Source organism: Lissotriton vulgaris, chromosome 7 (genome assembly GCF_964263255.1).
Source record: "Lissotriton vulgaris chromosome 7, aLisVul1.2, whole genome shotgun sequence".
Taxonomy (NCBI): Eukaryota; Metazoa; Chordata; class Amphibia; order Caudata; family Salamandridae; genus Lissotriton; species Lissotriton vulgaris.
Window position 1 is genome coordinate 588,092,920 of NC_141695.1, and position 19,098 is coordinate 588,112,017.

General features: G+C 46.6%; 1 protein-coding gene across 2 annotated transcripts in view; it reads right to left on the reverse strand.

The window, feature by feature from the left end:
* Positions 1-19,098, reverse strand: part of METTL23 (methyltransferase 23, arginine) — a 141,100-nt gene that overhangs the window by 88,444 nt on the left and 33,558 nt on the right. For both annotated transcript variants that reach the window (XR_015297496.1, XM_086930677.1), the window contains exon 2: positions 13,290-13,394. Coding sequence is in view for 1 of the 2 variants with exons in the window: in XM_086930677.1 (XP_086786803.1) it covers positions 13,290-13,394 (105 nt within the window). In the remaining variant the exon portion in view is untranslated. The remainder of the gene's footprint in view (positions 1-13,289; positions 13,395-19,098) is intronic.

Below are 19,098 nucleotides of genomic sequence, written 5' to 3' on the forward strand. Positions count from 1 at the left end.
GTTGGAGCAAGCACAGAGAGAAGAGTGAAGAGCCATGTTTTTAAAGCCTTATGGAACAAAAGGTAAGATTTTGCCCAGAGATCGATAGAGGGAGAGAATTCCAGTGCTCCAAGGCAGCAACAGAATAGGCTCTTTCCCCCACCTGGCTCACCTGAACCTGGGAAATACCAACAAGTTTTTGTTGGCTGACCGCAGTTGTTTGGTAGGGAGATACAGTAAGAAGAGCCATTTGATACCTTCGGGCCCGTGTTGTGAAGAGCCTTATGGACGAGGCAGAGGGCCTTGAACAGAATTCTCCTTCCTAAGGGAAGCCAGTGCAGCTTACGAATGGCTGCCGAAACAAGGTGGAAATTGGGAAGATCCATAATTGAGTATCACGTGGTAGAGCCAAACCAATTATACCAGACACCTGCTAGAATATATCAATCTAAAATTCCTAGACACTCGGGCAGGACCACTGCAACAATAGCAAGGTGATGGATGGAATGCTTGAATTAATCTCAGCCACTGACAATCGCTCAGGCCGCACTCCAGTCGATTGTATTACGCCCACCTTGCCACCTTGGTTTGAAATCAGCCGAATGAAAATCAGCCTTGACCCTGCTCTAATAAGAACAGTCCATTTCAAACTGCCAAGCCACGTCCTCCCTAAACAAAACGCAAACAACTCAAGACCGGTTTCGCACTGATTGGTGCTCTTCAGTCGGGTGCAGCTTGGTTCCTATGGCACAGTGAGCAGGGTTCCCACGTTTGAGCATACCCATTGCACTTAGGGCGGCAACTGCAGCAACAACAAGGTGATGGATGGAATGCTGGAATTAATCTCAGCCACTGCTATCTTTCTTGACCCTGCTCCAACAGGAACAGGTCAGCCCCAACTGCCAAGCCAGGCCCTCACTGAACCTGGATACAAGTAACCCAAGACCAGTTTTGCCCCTTGAGCAGGATCACCGCGTGTTTCAGCATCCCTCTGAGGACACATCCCTTCCACTATCTGTCTGAAATCCCATGCATAGCCTTTGAGTGTACTGGGGTCATATACCACCTTATGAGAATTTTATATATATGTTCTCTATATTTTGAGCATATAGGGGTCCTAGCTGCCACAGCCAGACAATAAACCATGTATCTTCATGAACATAAAGCCCAAATTCGTCATCCTTTTGTGTTTTTATGATTACAAGAACCTTCACGAGAGAACACCTTTGTAAAGTGAAGAAACACCCCTCTTGAATATATTCTTCTATACAAGTAAGACCCTTGGAGCCTCCCTATCTGTTCTCAGGTAGTCTTGTACATTGTCGTAATTGTGTCAATTAGAGGTTATCTCCAGGAGTAAAGTGGAAAAGATCTATTGAACAGGTTAACGAACATTTAGGGAGTATCTTGTTTCCATGTTTGAAATATGAAAGCTCAAGTCCCAGATAAAAGTTGGGATTAAATGTTGCTGGGCCACAGGGAATGGATATGTTCTACAGCTGTTACGTTATCCAAATGATGTGAGCAAGGTGAACGTGATAGATATGGAGTTGCCTATATATTTCCTATATCTTTGGGCAGCCATAACAGAGGGATGCCCGACTATTCTTGATCTAAGAGAACCCATAATTTAGTCAGGAATGTTTGGGTTCAGTCTAAGGCTACAGTTAAACTGCTTAAGTGAGGTGTTCTACGTGGGGAATGACAAGCCCTCCATCATCTGAGGGTTTGTATAAATTAATCGGTTGACTGTATCTTCTCACCGCGCATCTCCCTTTCACCATAGACATGGTGAGCTTACACACAATCCACCAACAGAGGTAGTTTCAGGGAAAATATAGGGTACATAGTTACAAGTAAAATTATAAGTATGGTTACAATTAATTTTCTTTATGTTCTGTATAGATGACAGAGTCTTTCAGCATTTCACAACTGGCTGTCTTTGCCACCATCCGGTATCTTCTGGGTGACTATTAGAAAATGATCTAGTCTCTCATATCCATCCCTTGCTCAGTCCACTTGTTGTCATCCACTTCTCTTCAGTGCCTTCCACGTGTCAATGTTCAACTCACCTCTCATCATTGCCCAAGGATCCTCTCTGCATTTGTTATGACTGAGCTGCAAATCAGGCACACTTCTTAATAACAGTAAAAAATAAGATGCAACACTAGAAATGCTCACAGGTGGGAGGTAATCCACTTTAAATACTCACTGGATTTTGACAGGAAGGAAAGAAGCTAGATGACTGTCAAACTGTTCAAGTAGATAGAGGGTAACAGGTCCACAGTGCAATGTAGCTGCCACAGTGAAGAAAACGGATTTTGCTGCATTTTCATCCCCACATGGAAGCTAAAGTATGCAGACAAATGGCAAGTCTCAAACGCAGCCGATCTAAATCAATTATCAATCAATCAATTTATAGAGTCCTAGCATAGCGAGATGAGCCCCAAGGCCTTGTTCCCCACCCCGGTGGGGTTCGTGTAGTGGGACGGTAGCCCTCTGTGGAGTGGGCAGCCCCTTCCTGGGCACTGAGATACAGGAAGTGGGGGCTGCAAGGGCCAGCCTGCCTGGGCACAATTGTGCAGGTGGACGGGGCCGCCCAACTCCCACCACACAAGCCTGGGACCCACTGCAGGATTGGGGAGCCCGGAGACTGTGACAAAGGGCCCTACCCGGGAAGAGGAGAGCACAGCAGGCAAGAGCGCTGCCCAACCTGAGGGTGGAGAATGTAGCAGGTGCAGCTACTCCACGGAGGGCCACAAGAGGAGAGGAGCGTCCGCAACAGAGGACTTGTGCCCCTAGCCCTATGGGCCAGAGGTAGGCGGAGGGTGCTGGTACTTTAAGGATGGTTTTATATGCCCTGGTGGGGGAATAACTGCCCATTTTGTTTCCCCCATTGTAGATTATTAGCTCCATAGGCTAACATTGGAATATGTTATTTAAGTATTAATATTGCTAGGAAGGGGTTTAAAATTCATTCAAGGACTTTAAAGTTTAGTAATGATAAATCCAACAACTTGCTACTGTTGGATTTATAATAAATAGTACGGAAAATACGTTATGGGACTTTCTTTTTTGTGTGCCAGAATCCAGCCTTCTAGCAGCCTTTCCTGAATGGTCAGCCTTATCAGAATTAGCCACGTTACTTTGATATGGTGATAAGTAACCTGCATAGAGCAGGGGTTATCTGATGGGGAGCTCTGCAGCTGCAGAGAACAGACCAGGTCGGGCTGGGTATATCAAACTGTTCTTCAAAGAGAGCAGGACAGTAAGGAATGCCAGCCAGGCATACCCCCTCTTCAGATGGCAGGGCGGGGAATTACATTTTCAGGAGGTAGAGGGGAGTGTTAATGGAAATGAGTCACACCAGTAAGTTGGTTTAGCCAGCTCTAACTCTAAATAACAGAAAATCTGCATCTTGAATTTTAAAGTGCAGTACTTTGTGGGAGAAGAATATGCCACACTTTAAAGGAAGCTGTTACGCTTTTGGGTGGCACCCTGCACCTCATTGGAAAGGGGTCCCCAAACCCACCCCACCCCGGCTTGTCACCCCAGAACATTGAATAAATATGTGAGAGCTGCATAGCAACTTGAATTTGCTGCCTGAAACTATAAGACGAATGACTGCCCTTCTGGAATCCTGGTCTGCACCACAGAGGATTGCTCCCTGAAGGATTGCTCCTGTTGCACACTTAAAACTACACGACTGAGGACTTTGCCTTGTTTCAAAAAGGATTAAGGAGTGGACTCCCTGAAAGCAACAGATTAACAGAGCTTCCCGGCATCATCTCCCTCAAGAAGTCCCCAGCCTGGAGTGCACCCAGTGTACTTGTAAGGATTTGGCCAGATGCATTGCGGGAAATGTAGTCCCAAACTTTCAAGGACCATCTGTGCTTTGGACACTTTGAATCCTCAAGAGGAACTTCAGGAAAAAGACCCAGAAGTTTGGAACAACTTTAGGAAAAAGCTTCATTAGTGGACCGACCTGGCTTCGAGAGCCAAGCCAACCATCTACCACGACTCGGCCTGGATTTCAGGTTTGTCCCGCTGAAAGCTCCGGAGCTCAAGACTTCCAGAAGTTGACCGGAGATCCCTCTGAACCCGCTGTGAATCTGGCATGACAAAGTGTCTTGCTCACCGTTAAAATTTTGACTGGGCTCCATCGCAGTTGGCCTCAAACTTTGACTTTGTTCTTGTGAACCGTGACTAGATGTCCCATGTAGGTTTTTAAGCACTATAAAGCAGTTACTCTTTAAAAATGCATTTCTCTGGTTCCCTATATTGGATTTGTGTCCTTTTAGTGTCATTTTAAAGTAAAAAATATTTCCTATTTTTATTTTTATGAATTGGTGTTGGATTTTTATTGTGTGTGGTGTCTTACTTATTGAATGTATCAGTGTTTTTAAATGCTTTATATACCTTTCTCTTGAGTTAAGCCTGCCTGCTTGCAGCCAGCTACCAAGGATTGAGCAAGGGGCTAATGTATTGAGATCTTGACGGGATCTTATATTGCGTTGATGGCCTTAGTGCTAGTGGTAGGTGCATACTTACCCCTACTACAAAATTTACCGTTTTTGTGGACCCCTAGCCCCGTTCCATCGCGGCTTCGTGCCGTTTGTGTGGAGGGCAGGGTGAGCTTCAGAATTACAGAGCCGCCTCCCCGAGCAGAACGGAGTTAGCGTTCCAGCTGGGGGCGGGGCTTAGAGTATAAGTAAAAGCGTGATAGGGGGCTCTGACGACTAACAAGGTGGTGGCAGCTCCTTGGCAGTTTTGTTATTAGAGCTCGTGCAGATTGCGAGGGGCTCCTCCTCTGCACGCTGTAAAGCACTGTTGTGTCGCTTTTTTTTAAAATTGCATTTTATATCTGTTTTTAAACTCGCACTCAATTGAATAAGAATTGTTTGCCTAAGACGCTTTAAAATTATATGTACAAATTTACCGTTTTTGTGGACCCCTAGCCCCGTTCCATCGCGGCTTCGTGCCGTTTGTGTGGAGGGCAGGGTGAGCTTCAGAATTACAGAGCCGCCTCCCTGAGCAGAACGGAGTTAGCGTTCCAGCTGGGGGCGGGGCTTAGAGTATAAGTAAAAGCGTGATAGGGGGCTCTGACGACTAACAAGGTGGTGGCAGCTCCTTGGCAGTTTTGTTATTAGAGCTCGTGCAGATTGCGAGGGGCTCCTCCTCTGCACGCTGTAAAGCACTGTTGTGTCGCTTTTTTTTAAAATTGCATTTTATATCTGTTTTTAAACTCGCACTCAATTGAATAAGAATTGTTTGCCTAAGACGCTTTAAAATTATATGTACAAATTTACCGTTTTTGTGGACCCCTAGCCCCGTTCCATCGCGGCTTCGTGCCGTTTTTGTGGAGGGCAGGGTGAGCTTCAGAATTACAGAGCCGCCTCCCCGAGCAGAACGGAGTTAGCGTTCCAGCTGGGGGCGGGGCTTAGAGTATAAGTAAAAGCGTGATAGGGGGCTCTGACGACTAACAAGGTGGTGGCAGCTCCTTGGCAGTTTTGTTATTAGAGCTCGTGCAGATTGCGAGGGGCTCCTCCTCTGCACACTGTAAAGCACTGTTGTGTCACTTTTTTTTAAAATTGCATTTTATATCTGTTTTTAAACTCGCACTCAATTGAATAAGAATTGTTTGCCTAAGACGCTTTAAAATTATATGTACAAATTTACCGTTTTTGTGGACCCCTAGCCCCGTTCCATCGCGGCTTCGTGCCGTTTGTGTGGAGGGCAGGGTGAGCTTCAGAATTACAGAGCCGCCTCCCCGAGCAGAACGGAGTTAGCGTTCCAGCTGGGGGCGGGGCTTAGAGTATAAAATGGTCACTCTGAAGCGCAGCGGTCGAGCGCAGCGGGAGCGCCGACACCGCACCGAAGCCGTGCCAAAGGGGTGCCAGTCTGCGCCAGTCCGTGCTGGGACCGCGCTGCGTGCCAGATCCCCTGCCCCTTGTAACATCCACAATACACCAAAGGTAATAACTTACACCCGATCTCAACTTTTGTGTATAGGCAAGACTTTTATTGATAAACGATGTTCCCAGTTTTATGCAGATTCTTTGCACAATCTGCCTACTAATCCTTGTCCAAACTGCGCTTTTAAATCTACTCCTCCTCACTCTAATCTAGCTGCCCCTATGTTGCCACTAATTCCTGAAGAATATATACACTGTGCTTTTATAAACGCCCGCTCCCTTGTAAAACACAGGGAAGAGGTAGCTGAACTTATAGCTACTCAAAACCTAGACATCCTGTTCATTACAGAGACCTGGGCAGATTCTGCTTCTGGCCCGGATTTCAACATAGCCACTCCTGATGGCTATTATGTAACCCGACTAGATAGATCCTCTGGAAAAAGAGGGGGTGGTCTAGCTATCATACATCGTGCTAACCTGGCTCTAAAAACTGAGCCAATGATCCATGATTCTATGGAAGCCTTAGGTTTCACCTTTACTCTTTCTTCCACTCAAACCTTTAAAGGAACCTTACTTCACCGACCTCCCACTTCACGCACATCTTTTTTAGAAGCTCTTAATCCTCTATTAGAACCAGTAGCCGCCCACACAGAAAATACAATACTGGGTGATTTTAATTTTCATCTAGAAAATCATGCTGACAAAGATTCCATCAAGATTATCTCTGATTTTCAGGCTGCGGGTCTAGAACAACGAGTATCCTCAGCCACTCACCAAGCTGGTCATACCTTGGACGGATTATTCACAAACAACTTATTTATGAATCAACCTACTGTGATTCCACTCACCTGGACCGATCACTCGGCAGTGATATTTTCTATACTAGTTAGGAAACGCAAAAACTGCGCGCCCTCTGTACGCTCACAGATCAAATGTCGTGACTGGAAAAATATTGACCACCATGTTTTTAATAATACACTCAAAGCCACTAAACTCAAAGACTTAAATGACCCAGGTGAAGCATCTAATAACTATGTGCGCTGGTTGAATAATGCTCTAGATTATGTGGCACCTGTCAAAAAACTGCAGCCTAACCGTAATAAACCATCTGCTCCTTGGTTCTCCGAACTACTAAGGCTCTAGAGACAACGATGTCGTCACCTAGAGAGACGTTGGCGTAGGAATTACGACAATAACGATAGAGAGAGATATAAGACAGCCCTGCATAGCTATAAAAAACTTATTATTAAGGAAAAATGTAATTTCTATACCACACAAATAGAATCAGCTCAAAATTCGAGCAAACAGTTATTCCAGGTGGTAAAAAATGTATCTAACCCTAGGGTTCCTGACTCCATAGAACCATCTCAAGCCTTCTGCAACGACATCGCGGATTCTTTTAAAGGAAAGGTCACAGACATTTTTAATAATTTCACTAAAAAAACTTCTGATGCCATAGCTGGCCCAGTTGCTCCTCATATACCCACCAGGCCAATTCTGGAAACATTTTCCTCACTTTCTCAGGCGTCCATAGAGGAAATTATGAATACGGTCAAATCAGGATCCCCCACGGACCCTTGCCCCCCAAGCATCCTTAAACTAGTATCTGATCAGATAGCCCCGGTGCTTACCCATATCTGCAATACGATGTTCCTGACAGGTGACTACCCTAAAGTCTGGAAGAAAGTCATCGTTAAGCCCCTTCTAAAAAAATCAACACTAAATCCAGCAGAGTTAAAAAGCTATCGACCCATCGCCTCGCTCCCATATCCTTCTAAGGTATTCGAGAAGGCAATTAATCTACAACTTTCAAGCTTTATTGACAACAACAACCTACTAGATGATACCCAATTTGGGTTTAGAAAGGGTCACGGCACCGAGACCGCCTTGATAAAAGCAGCCGAAGAAGTTAGAATAATTCTGGACCAAGGCGGTAGAGCGATCCTAATACTCTTAGATCTATCGGCAGCCTTCGACACGGTCGATCACAACATCTTGATCGACCGTGTCGATGCCATGGGCATCCAAGGCAAAGCTAAGACTCTTCTGGCATCTTTTTTATCAGATAGAGAACAGTCTGTGAAAATGGGTAGCTATTATTCGCCTGATTTCACCTTGCCTTGTGGAGTTCCTCAGGGCTCCTCGCTAAGTCCGACGCTTTTTAATATCTATGTGTCGGACTTAGCGAGGGTGATCAAGTCATTCGGCATTGGAATAACATCATACGCCGATGACACTCAATTAGTCCTGGCTATTCACAAAAATGGAGCTGCAGTGGCCGCTAACTTCCAGGAAGGAATGAGAGCGATCTGCACCTGGATGGACCAGAATTGCTTAAAATTAAACTCCGACAAGACGGAGGTCATGCTTTTTGGTGAATTGACCCCGTCTTGGTCACCAGTCTGGTGGCCATCAGAGTTGGGAGATCCGCCTCTACCGGTGTCAAAAGTCAGGAATCTTAGAGTTTTATTCGACAATAAGCTTACCTTTCACAGCCATGCTAATGCAGTGGTATCAGAGTCCTTTTATACCTTGAGAATGGTAAAGAAACTTCTCCCTTTCCTACCTCCAAACTCAGGTAAAACCCTAATGTCCACGCTAGTCCTTTCAAAGGTTGATTATTGTAACGGCCTATTGTTGAATGCACAGGAACAAGTCATGAATAAACTACAGCTAGTGCAAAACGCTGCTGCAAGAATTCTAACCGGTACACCCAAATTTTCACCCATATCTCCCATCATTCGCCAACTTCATTGGCTGCCCGTCAGAAGCCGCACAAAGTTTAAGGCCTTGTGCATCATTTATAAAACATTGAACAATACTGGACCGGACTTCTTAAAAAAATCCATTATTCTCTACAAACCCACTCGATCCTTACGCTCTGCGGCATCCCAGCTACTTGATATCCCACGCACTAAGAAAGCAACATGGGGCGACAAACGCTTCATAGTTGCTGCCTCCAAATTGTGGAACAAGCTCCCCCCTCATATTAAATCAAGCTCTTTCTTATTCATATTTCGGAAACACATTAAAACGTGGCTTTTCAACCAGTAAGCCTGTAGGAACCCTCTGCAATCTTAACGAACTCTAGCGCCGAGACACCGGAAGGTATTTGTGCGCTCTAGAAATTTTATAAATAAATAAATAAATACTAATAAACCACCTTTCAAAACTTACTCACAATGGCGACTTGGACAGAATAACAAGGTCCTAGGAGAGGTCGAACACGGGACACACGTCTGGTTTCCTTTCAGGACACTGTGGGACAGGTAGACCTATGGCTGGAGGAACACCCCCGGATTCGACAATACACTTAACTCCAACTAGATACGATCTTTGTCCAGACTGGACTACCTCCTGAAGCTACAACACCCAATGTGTTGCTTTGGACACTCCACTATACTAGCAAGGAGAATATCTAGCCACTCACCAATGACAATGCTCCTACAAACAGACATTCAGAGATCAAGGGGGAAGTGGAAGCTAAACCTCTGGGACCTGACCCCACGGGATACTAGAAAGCTGGTGGTGGAGACCACGATTCAATCCTTTAAGGAAAACATAGGAACAGTGGACTCGGAGGATACCATATAGCAGTCCTACAAACCAAACATGCGGGCCCATGTCTCAGGTAAAGTATAAGAAAGAGGCAAAGAGATCGAAGAACTTGAACACTGAACGGCTCAGTGAAAGGCCGACCACGTAACTAGCCTCACCCCAGGCCTTCGGGGCAAGGTTGAGTGGGGAGAGAGAGCTGTGCAACTTGTTACACCAAGAGGCAAGGGCAATGTATAGGGCCAAACAAGGTAGACAATATGAAGTCAGAAATAAGTGGGGAAGCTGTAGTGTGGCTGGCCAAAAAGGAGGAAGGCCAACGCTGGATTGTCTTGGTCGAGGGAGAGTTGAGGATGAGAGCAGAATACCCAGGAGCCATAGCGCAAGCCTTTGTGACACACTTGGAGGACCTCTATCTGGCTGGAAAACTTCATATGTGACACACCAGTGATTAGACTCCTTGGGAAAACCTGCAAACCCCTCGATGCAGAACTGTCACACTTAGAATCTTTTCGAGAGTCTGAAAGTCAGATGAAAAGTGGGAAATCTCAGGGTCTAAAGGGTTTTGATCCCTGAATTGTTTACATTTGCAAAATCGCCATTAATGGGCATACTCGGGGCAATGTTCAACAGGGCCCAGCAAGATGGTGTTTTACCCTGGGACCTCCGCAGTGCAATTATTGTCTTGATTTATAAACAGGGAAAGTCCAAGGAGGAATGCGCCTCCTATCAACCCATATCACTTCTTAACCAGCAAAAAAAACATTTTGGCAAAGGTCCTCGCCAACTTCCACTTGCAGATAGTTGATACCTTGGTGACCCCAGATCAGTCCGACTTCATGCCCTATAGGTCGACCAGGTACAATCTTCCTAGATTGGCTGGCTGCCTGGCGCACTGGGAACAGATTGCCGAGCCTGCACTCCTCTTTTCTTTGGATGCCTAAAAGGTGTTCGACTCCTTTGAGTTGCCCTATCTTATCGAAATATAGCGAAGAGTGGGGATTGGCAGGAGATTTATGTCCTGGGTGGGCATATTATATGGACCCTGTGGCCAGAGCCAAAGGGAATCGTGCCTTCTCCAGGGAATTCCCACTGGGCAGGGGGCACCCGTCAAGGGTACCCTCTCTCCCCTTTACTGTTTGCACTGGCGATTTAACCTCTGGCATACTGGTTGCACACAGATGCACTACTGCACATATTAAGATGGACGCAGACTGGGTATATGGTGTATTCCTTTATGCAGATGACATTCTACTGTATTTAGCAGACCCAGATCAATTGGTGCTCAGTGTGCTTGAGATTATGGATGCGTTTGGCTGCTTTTCAGGGCTGGGAATTAACTGGCACAAATCTATCATGTTCCAGTTCTCTGAGGGGACGGTGGGCCAGCCCTGGCACCACCCACTGGCATGGCAACCAAGAAAGTTCAGAGATGGGGGGAAAAGTTGTTACGAACGATCAAGACCTACTCCTGGCAGAAAACCTGGGGAAAATCCTAGAGTGGTATAAAATCGAGGTGGAATGGTGGAAGAAGATGCCGCCATCCCGGTTAGGCAATGTGGTCCTCCTTAAAATGTTTTACCACCTGAAATTTCTCTACATCCTACAAAACACCCAGTTCGATGTCCCCGAGGAGGTGGTGGCAGACGTCACACGGAGCTTGCTGTGGGGTGGCGGGACATAGAGGACTGCCTGGACGCCCCTCACTAGAAATCCGTTGGCAGGTGGCATTGCCCTCACCCACCTACACTTATATTATTGGGAAACTCCACTGCTGATAGTCAATGACTGGGCCGCAATGGACCCGGAGGGCTTTGTTTGATCATTGTACAATAGAAAGGGTTTGACTCCGTTGCGGACGCCAACTGCAGTGGTAGTCGAGATATAGCACAACACCACAAGAGCCCTGGGTTGGCAAGGACGACTAACACTACAGATCCCGCTTTGGGTCTCCGAGCTGTTAAGGGGCTGCGGGTAGGCCATGGTAAATGAAACCTACAAGGAATATCTAAAGTGGGGGATATTTAGAGGGCTGATGAGATTATACCGTTCCTCAAGTTACATGACCAATATGAACGGTCATGGGGTTAATAGCTACATTATTAACATCTACGATTCCTCCTTCGGCCAAATGCAGAGGCTATGGAGGGCAGCCCCGGAAGAATCGCCTCTGGCATGTAGAGTCCTCAGGGCTTTCTTTTCCAATCACAGAGTCTCCAGACTATATTCGACTCTACTATAATGGCATCACCCCACTGGACCATCTCTGTAAGAAATGGGAGGGAGACTTGGGCAGACTGGAGGACGATGGCTGGTGAGCGGCCTGCAGGTACCCCTGTGAGGTGGCCATACTGCCAGATTCCAATTAATCCAACTGAAGCTCCTACATAGATCCTACATTACAAAACCTAGACTATTCTGTGTGGGGAGGGCAGATACAGGTCTGTGCCTGAGGGGGTGCAGGCAGCCTGGCACACTAATACACACCATATGCAGGTGCCCCAAAATTCTGAAGAAACTGGGAGGAATAGAGAGGCAGTTTTTCACAGTATTAAATTGCACACCGGAGTTTACTCCCCAAATGATTGCGCTGGGCATCTGGGAGGACAGTCCCTAGACTGACACTTCCTCTTCTTCTGTAACACCGCCTTGATGGTGGCAAAACTTGATGTGGTTAGATTGTGGGAAAGTGGAGAGCTTCCAATGCAGAGGGCTTGGGTGTCAAATGTGGATTGTGCATGCAATTTGGTGTATCAGACAGGAGGCTGCCTAAAGAAATTTGATAAATTATGGAGACCGAGGAAGCCATTTCATGAGGGAGGGACTCAAGTGGGAGACCTGGCTGGGTACAGTAAATGGGGGAACTAATTTGGAAGGAAGAATGTCATGGTGGAGGTGCAATTTACGAAGAAAGAAGCCATAATAAATATGGGTCAAAAGCTTGAGTGCTTTTGCATAAGGCTTGAAACCAGAGTATCACCACACAAGCTATCAGAGCAACAAACAAGGAGAAAGAAGTTACAAAAAGTGCTCGAAACTATGGGGCTGTTTAACAAAGGGTCTCCACACTCGTAGGGGAGGCCCCGCAGTCATGGAGGGGGGCTCGCACTTGTGGCAGGACCTTCGCAATGAGAAACTGCAATGCGGACGCCCCACAACAAGTAAGGAGCCTCTGCCACAGGTGCAGAAGTCCTTTGTGAATCAGGCCCAGAATGAACATGTGTAACAAGTGCATGGGGTAAGGAAGCCCTCCGAGTTCACACCAACCAGCAGAATAAACGGAGCCGTTAGGGACTACCTATACCTACTCGGGTATGTGGGGTACAAGGCGTGCACATTTTTATATTAACGGGATCCCTCCACTAGTTGTAGAGTATACACACTTACGGTGGGAATGGACATCCGCAGACGAGTACCCGAGTCACAATAAAGGCAGCTTTTCCATTTCTTTGAACTGAGATGGCTTATTATAGGAATAGAGGAAGGCTGTCCTGCTTTATCTGCAGAGGGGCACCATGACGGGAGGATATTTTTTCTGGAACAAATCCTCTAGTACCCTCAAGATGTTATGTATCTTACAGTCTTTTATGTTTTTCAAGGATGGGTAGCTCAGATGGTAGAAGGCCATAGTGTTCCTATTTCACAACATGGCATTTAGCAGCTCTATTTTTGAATTATTATATTAGAGATTGGACAACAGTGGCCAGGAGTTCTATTTTTCAAACCGAGATACTGATCAATGCGTGAACCAGTTGGTATGTTTTTATCGTACCGTTGGGTGACTCATGAGTAATTACCAGACAAAGCAGAGTCAGTAGTCAATAGTAGACTGTCCTTTACCTCCAGAATTCTCTTTTCAGCAAGGATTTCTCTGTGGAACCACACATATTGGGCAAGGACGACAGCAGAGGGCCACACGTGCATGCCATACTGGGAATCCAGGACCTGGAAAGACAAATGCACTCTGTTCATTTGGTAACACAATTAAAGATAGTCGTTGTGTGTATTAAAATTCACATACTTTCCCAAGAGGGCATGATTTGTAAATCCTTGTGAATTACTAATGTCTATGTATCATTCCCATCCTGCCCCTTTAGAGGAGGGGAGAGGGTCCTGAAGATTCACTGGTAACCTACACAGCATTGTGCAGCCAGGTGACAACCACCCAGGCTTAGCCCTTCTCCCACCTTTCTAAATGGTGGCTGTACTCAGGAACACCAACCACCTTTGTGGGGCTTCAGTGGTACCACATGCACACAAAACCAGAGCTGGTGCAGTACCTCTGTTCAAAGTCACTATGTTATACACTCTCCTGGCCATGCATGGCTTTCTCAGTTAGTCTGTGTGCAGGAGAATGCGCTATTTTTGTCAGTGGGGCAGAAGTCCCTAGTCAGGGTGGTTTGGGGGTTTGAGCGCACTTACAAAAAAATCAGGCACTGTGCATTCATTTCAATAAGCTGGTTGTCTGTCGACTAAAAGAATAGAAGCCCAATATGTTAAATGTATCTGCATGAACTAATTATTGAACTGTTGAGCTGGGCCATTTACTAGAACACATGTCTCCTGGTTACTCATTTGGCAAGAGCGGACTTTGAATTTCCAGAGATGGCTTGATTTCTCCCATCTTGATTTGGCATTTCATTCAGTAGTATCTCTACTCTTTCAAATGTGTGACCTCACCAGTACACAATGATATGCAAAGTTCCTGGTACCCAACTAAAGTGATGTACGACATATAATTCCTCTATGCTATCCATGCATGCTGGTTTCACAAGTGATCCACGAGCGTTACTCAAACAGTAGTGCACAGAGATTCCAGTGGCTCCTAGTGGGAAATTCAAAATAATGAAGCTTGGCTCGTCTGAAGGTCAGCCGCAGCCACGACCGATGCCAACTCTGCAATCATGGAACCACACCGCTGGATCACCAACTGCGCAGACAAACTCTGCCCCCTCCGCCGCCCCGACAGAAAACGCCAGCTGAAGGCCGCCTGGTTTACCACCATCCTCCAAGAAGCCAGACGCTCCTGCAGACAACTCCAGAAACGGTGGAGAAACAGCAAAACCACTGAAGACCAGTCCACCTACAAGCCGCCACAACAGAATACCACTAACTCATAAGATCCACCAAGAGGACCTTCTTTAGGAACAAAATCCTCACCAACGCCAGCAACTCAAAGGAACTCTAACATCATCCAGCAGTTCATCAAACCCCCCCAGCGAAGCCACAGACATCACACCGTCCCAGGACCTCTGCAACAAGCTTGGCTACTTCTTCCACCTGAAAATCAAGGCCCTCTATGACAACTTCAGCGATCAGACCCCAGAAATCACCCTCCTCTCCAGCAATCACAGCCAGCCTACCGTTACCAGCTGAACACCGGTCACCACTGAAGACACCACCATGACCATGAAGAGCACCCACTCAGGAGCCCCCACTGACCCCTGCCCGCCTCACATCTTCCACAGAGCCGCAGGCATTGCGCCCGAACTACGCCGGACCATCAAAGCCACCTTTGAATCTGGCATATTTCCCAATGACTGAAAGCGGACTTATGTCAAGCCCCTCCTCAAGAAACCTGCGGCTGAATAGACGGACCAGAAAAACTACTGGCCTATCTCTCTCCTTCCCTTCGCAGCCAAAGTCACGGAAAAATTTGTCAACGCACAAATGACCACCTTCCTCAAAGAGAATGCTATCCTAGACTCCTCTCAGTCCGGATTCTGCAGCAACCACAGCACCGAGACCCCCCTCCTCGCCGGCACCGAAGACATCCGCGTGCTACTGGACCAGGGTCACACCGCGGCCCTCATCCTGCTAGACCTCTCCGCAGCCTTTGACACCGTTCCCACGGCAATCTTGCAGCCAGACTCCACGACGCTGGCATACGGGTAACTGCCCTCGACTGGATCCGCTCCTTACTCGCCGTCAGAACCCAAAGGATCAGACTTGCACTGTTCCTCTCCGAACCCACAGATATCAACTGCGGAGTACTCCAAGGATCATCGCTCAACCCCACGCTCTTTAACATCAACATGCTCACCTCGCCGTCTTCGTCAGACAGCATGGGCTCAGCATAGCATCCTACACCAATGTCACCCAGCTCATCTTATCCCCCACGAAGAACCCGAAGACACCAGACTCAGCTTCCAGGAAGGAATAAAAGACGTCGCAGCCTGGATGAGCAACAGCTGCCTAACACTGAACTCGGCGAAGATAGAGGTTCTCGTCCTTGGTACAGCTCCTGGTGGCCGTCAGCCCTCAGAAACCCACCCACCACGATGGCCAACGCCCGGAACCTCGGCATAATTCTAGACTCCTCCCTCACCATGACTCGCCACATCAACGCCGTCACCTGCACCAGTTTCAACTCCCTCCGCAAGAGCTTCAAGTGGATTCCCACCAAAGCCAGAAAGACCGTCACCCACGCACTCATTACTAGCAGAATGGACTACAGAAATGCCCTCTACGTAGGAATCAACAAATCCCCACTACACAAACTCCAGACCATTCAGAACACCGCAGCCAGACTAGTCCTCGGCACCCCACGGCATGAGCACATGACCCAACACCTGCGAGACCTCCACTGGCTGCCCGTCTAGAAGAGTAACTTTCAAGCTACTCACCCACACCTACAAATCACCCCACAACATCGGACCAAAATACTTCAACAAAAGAATCTCTTTCCACGCACCCAAAAGAAACCTCTGCTCTGCCGACCATGCCCAAGCAGCGACCCCAGGCATCCGCAGAACCAGAGCTGGAGGAAGAGCCTTCTCCTACATCGCAGCCAAAGCCTGGAACGAGCACCCAGTCACCATCAGACACTCCTCTAACCTGCACATCTTCAGGATGGCTTTTCGGCTGAACCAGAGCTGCCCCTACCTCAACCCCCCCCCCCCCCGCCTTGAGACCCTCACGGGTGAGTAGTGCGCTTTATAAATCCCGAATGATTGATCCTACCCACTCCTTTCTCCTGCAACCCTACAGGTCTCTGAACAACTCTTGACTTTCTACAGACGGTTCACCACAGATCTGAAGTGTCCTCATTTTCTGCAACATTCCAGGTTGGGTGGGACGGGATTTATTATGGACTTCCTCGATATTTATGTTTTGCTGTCTCATTAATGATTGCTGCCTGGAAGAAAAAATATGCATGTGTAGTTGAAAAATGTATGATCCCTGCAGGCCCTTATGGGCTGCAGAACAAATGTAAAGGCCAGTCATTTGTTTGTTCAAGCTGTTGAACCGTCTTGGACGGTGTATTCTAAAATCTCAATAAAAATGTGTTCGATAAATTTGACAATCTTGCTAGAGTACAGGGAGTTTGAAAGAACATGCTGTAGGGTGCCGTTTTTTGCAACACACAACTAAATGTAAATACTTGTAAAAAAACCTGTAAGCAAAAATGAAGCACATTTGTTTTTGTAATTTTTAAGTGTACTGGAAGCAGAGATTTTAATAGGATCATAACAAATCAAGACACTACTTGGTGATGCACAAATGATAAATATTCTGAGAAGCTCGATTTCCACACATTACCATTTATGTGCTATATAGTTTTATCAGTAAAACTGAATGTCTCTGCAGATTTAGTGGCCAATTCAGTGGAAATGTGCTGCCTGTAAATGATAATGCCCTACCATACGATGCTTTATTTGCATTAAAACAATCGCCCCACACCATGTCCATTAAAGGTAGATGGGTCGCAAAAGTTTGTCTTTCTAAAATTGGGTTGTAGTTCTAAAAGGTTTGGGAAGCACCGATGTAGTTTTTCATCCTATGGCTCCAGTTTGATGGTACAAAAAAGAAAAAAAGAAAATCGGACAGCATGTAACTGCCTAGAATAATAATTTTACATATTTTTCTTGAGTAATCTTTTTATTAGGTACCATATTATACAGTATCTTCTAACAGGTGTGATGCATTGGCAGTCCTTGTACATACATGTGTACCATATTCTTCCTGTAATAGCTTGTATCCCGTAGTTGTAAAAAGAAGACTAAAATAAAAGGCGAACTATATGACAACATTAAGTACAGTGCAACCACACAGCCCCAGTTATTGCCCTCCGATGTCAGGGGTTCATTAAATCAACACATATAGATCAGATCTATAGGCTCTGTCAAAAGGTCACCACATTAATACATTCATATTTTACCAATAAAAGCAATGTAATCATTAGCCAATGCATTAATTATTAACACATTAATTACAAAGAATTCAGATCTATTGGCTGTGTCAAAAGATCACCACATTAATAAATTCATATTTGACCAATAAAAGCAATGTAATCATTAGCCAATGCATTAATTATTAACACATTCATTACAATGTTCACTAACAATAATTATAACTCAAACAATTTGAATAAAACAGTTTCAATCAAAAACATAAACATGTGTTTGTGTCTTTATTTAAAATATTTTAGGTACACGATTGAGTCATTGAAAGCAAAATATGAACTGAATGATAGTGAGCACTTCCGCTACCGCCAGGTCCGACATGCTTTGATGGCTCGCGTCCCGAGGGGTGAGGTGCTCCCAGAGGCATCGCCTCTTGAAGACCAAGTGCTCGATGGCCACCTTCCTGAAAAAACGATCTCCCTAACATATAGGAAGCTTGTCAATCATATGGATGATCCTTTAAAGAGGCTACGTGAAAAGTGGAGTGAGGATGGTATATTGGATGACGAAGATTGGGTTGAAGCAGTCTCCTCCCCAAAGGTAGTTGCCATCCAGATGAGACTCAGACTGGTTCAATTAAAAATCCTAAACCGGATCTACATCACCGGGCCTCGTCTGGTTAAGATGGGACGGGGAGTGAGTGGTGATTGTAAAAGAGGTTGTGGTGAGCTGGGAACCTTCCTCCATGTACTGTGGCATTGTGAGTATGTTAGTGTGTATTGGCGCAAGATCCATGAGGTACTGACAGAGGTGACGGGGATAGAGGTTCCTTTGGAGGCCCGTCGGTGCTTGTTGAATGTGTGGGAGCCGACTGACCTGAATGCCTCGCAGAAGCAATGGGTGACCCTGGCAGGTATGGTAGCAAAGCAGAACATTGCACCACTGTGGGGAGCCGCCCGAGCCCTGGACCTCTCCAAATGGATTGGTGCATGATGCGTGAAAATAATGTACATGTTGCTAGGGGTTGTCCGGGCAAATGGGGGAAGGTCTGGGGACTCTGGAACACATACACGGGTGACCTTTGTGAACCACCGGCTACTGTATCAGCACCAGAAATGTCTGACTCCCCTTTATTAGGTCTCGCCTGTCGATGCGCATGCGCATCGAGCAAGCGAGACTATTGCGAGTTATCCACTCTTTATCCACACTGCAAGGAATCGTGGCGATTCCTTGCAGTGCACGATAAATTTAAGCTCAATGCGCATGCGCATTGAGCTTAAATGCGCGTGCACATGCCCCCAGCCGCCTACTCTCTCTCTCAGCCTTCCCACAACTCCGCCCCCTCACTACTTGATTGCACGGCCGCTAGGCCGTGCCTCCCCTACTCTCCTCCCCCTCCTCCTCTCCTCCCATGCCTGCCTGCCTGCCTCAACTCTCCGCCTCCCGATCTTTTCCTAGCTCCTGATCTTCTCCTGCCGGGGTTCCGATTTCCCTTGTTTAACAATGAGAGTAACACGCTTCGA